Source organism: Microtus oregoni, unplaced genomic scaffold (genome assembly GCF_018167655.1).
Source record: "Microtus oregoni isolate MIOR12 unplaced genomic scaffold, Mior012 000003F_ref0000135, whole genome shotgun sequence".
Lineage (NCBI taxonomy): Eukaryota > Metazoa > Chordata > Mammalia > Rodentia > Cricetidae > Microtus > Microtus oregoni.
In genome coordinates, this window is record NW_024543062.1 from 23,779,001 (window position 1) to 23,780,737 (window position 1,737).

General features: G+C 37.9%; 1 protein-coding gene across 1 annotated transcript; it reads left to right on the top strand.

Moving 5' to 3' along the window:
* Positions 1 to 1,192: 1,192 nt before the first annotated feature.
* Positions 1,193 to 1,505, top strand: LOC121446458 (ATP synthase subunit e, mitochondrial). The gene has a single exon (XM_041649096.1). The coding sequence runs from the start codon at positions 1,221 to 1,223 to the stop codon at positions 1,434 to 1,436; it is 216 nt and encodes a 71-aa protein (XP_041505030.1). The 5' UTR covers positions 1,193 to 1,220; the 3' UTR covers positions 1,437 to 1,505.
* The last annotated feature ends 232 nt before the right edge of the window (positions 1,506 to 1,737 follow it).

Sequence of the window (1,737 nt, forward strand, 5' to 3'; positions counted from 1 at the left end):
AAACCCACACTCTAATAGTAGGAGATTTCAACATTCTGCTCTCACCAATGGACAGGTCAGCCAGACAGAAACTTAACAGAGAAATAAGAGAACTAACAGATGTAATGAACCACATAGACTTAAAAAAAATCTATAGAACATTCCACCCAAACAGAAAAGAATATACCTTATTCTCAGCATCTCATGGAACCTTCTCAAAAATTGATCACATAATTGGTAACAAAGCAAACATCCATATATACAAAGAAATTGTAGTAACCGCCTGTGTACTATTGGATCACCATGAAATAAAGTTAGAATTCAACAACAATTCTACCCCCAGAAAGCCTATAAACTCATGGAAATTGAATAATCAACTACTGAACCACCCCTGGGTCAAAGAAAAAATAAAGAAAGAAATTAAAGTCTTCCTTGAATTCAATGAAAATAAAGACACAATATACCCAAACCTATGGCACACTATGAAAGCAGTGCTAAGAGGAAAGTTCATAGCACTAAGTGCCCACATAAAGAAAATGGAGAAAGCTCATATTAGAGACTTAACAGCACAGCTGAAAGCTCTAGAAAAAAGAAGCAGATTCACCCAGGAGGAGTAGAAGGCTGGAATTAATCAAACTGAGGGGTGAAATCAACAAAATAGAAACACAGAAAACAATCCAAAGATTCAATGAAACAAAAAGCTGGCTATTGGAAAAAATAAACAAGATTGACAAACCCCTATCCAAACTAATCAAATGGCAGAGAGAGAACACTCAAATTAACAATATTAGAAATGAAAAGGGGGACATAACCACAGACACAGAGGAAATTCAGAGAATCATTAGATCTTACTACAAAAGCCTGTATGCCACAAAATTGGAAAATGTGAAAGCAATGGACATTTTTTAAGATAAGTACCATATACCAAAATCAAATCAAGACCAGTTGAACAATTTAAATAGACATGTAAGTCACAAGTAATTAGAAGCTGTCATCAGAAACCTCCCTACCAAAAAAGAGCCCTGGACTAGATTGTTACAATGCAGAATTCTACCAGAACTTCCAAGAAGAGCTAATACCTATACTACTTAATGTGTTTCACAAAATAGAGACAGAAGAGTCATTGCCAAACTCCTTTTATGAAGCTACAGTTACCCTGATACCAAAACCACACAAAGACTCAACCAAATAAGAGAATTACAGATCAGAGTTAAGCTTCCGGCGCGAAGGTCACGGACAAGATGGTGCCCCCAGTTCAGGTCTCTCCGCTCATCAAGCTCGGCCGATACTCAGCCCTGGTCCTCGGCATGGCCTACGGTGCCAAGCGCTATAGTTACCTAAAGCCCCGGGCAGAGGAGGAGAGGAGGGTGGCTGCGGAGGAGAAGAAGAGACTAGATGAGCTGAAACGGATTGAAAGAGAACGGGCAGAAGCTCAAGATGACAGCATACTCAAGTGAAGCGCCAGTGAGCTTGCCTTTCTTAAGTCGCTGAGAATGAATAAAAGCTTTGTCATGTGAAAAAAAAAAGAGAATTACAGATCAATCTCACTCATGAATATTGACACAAAAATTCTCAATAAAATTCTGGCAAACTGAATCCAAGAATACATCCAAAAAATTATCCATTATGATCAAGTAGGCTTTATCCCAGAGATGCATGGCTGGTTCAACATACGAAAATCTATCATGCAAGCCATAATATGAATAAACTGAAAGAAAAAAACTGTATGATCATTTCATTAGATGCTGAAAAAAGCAT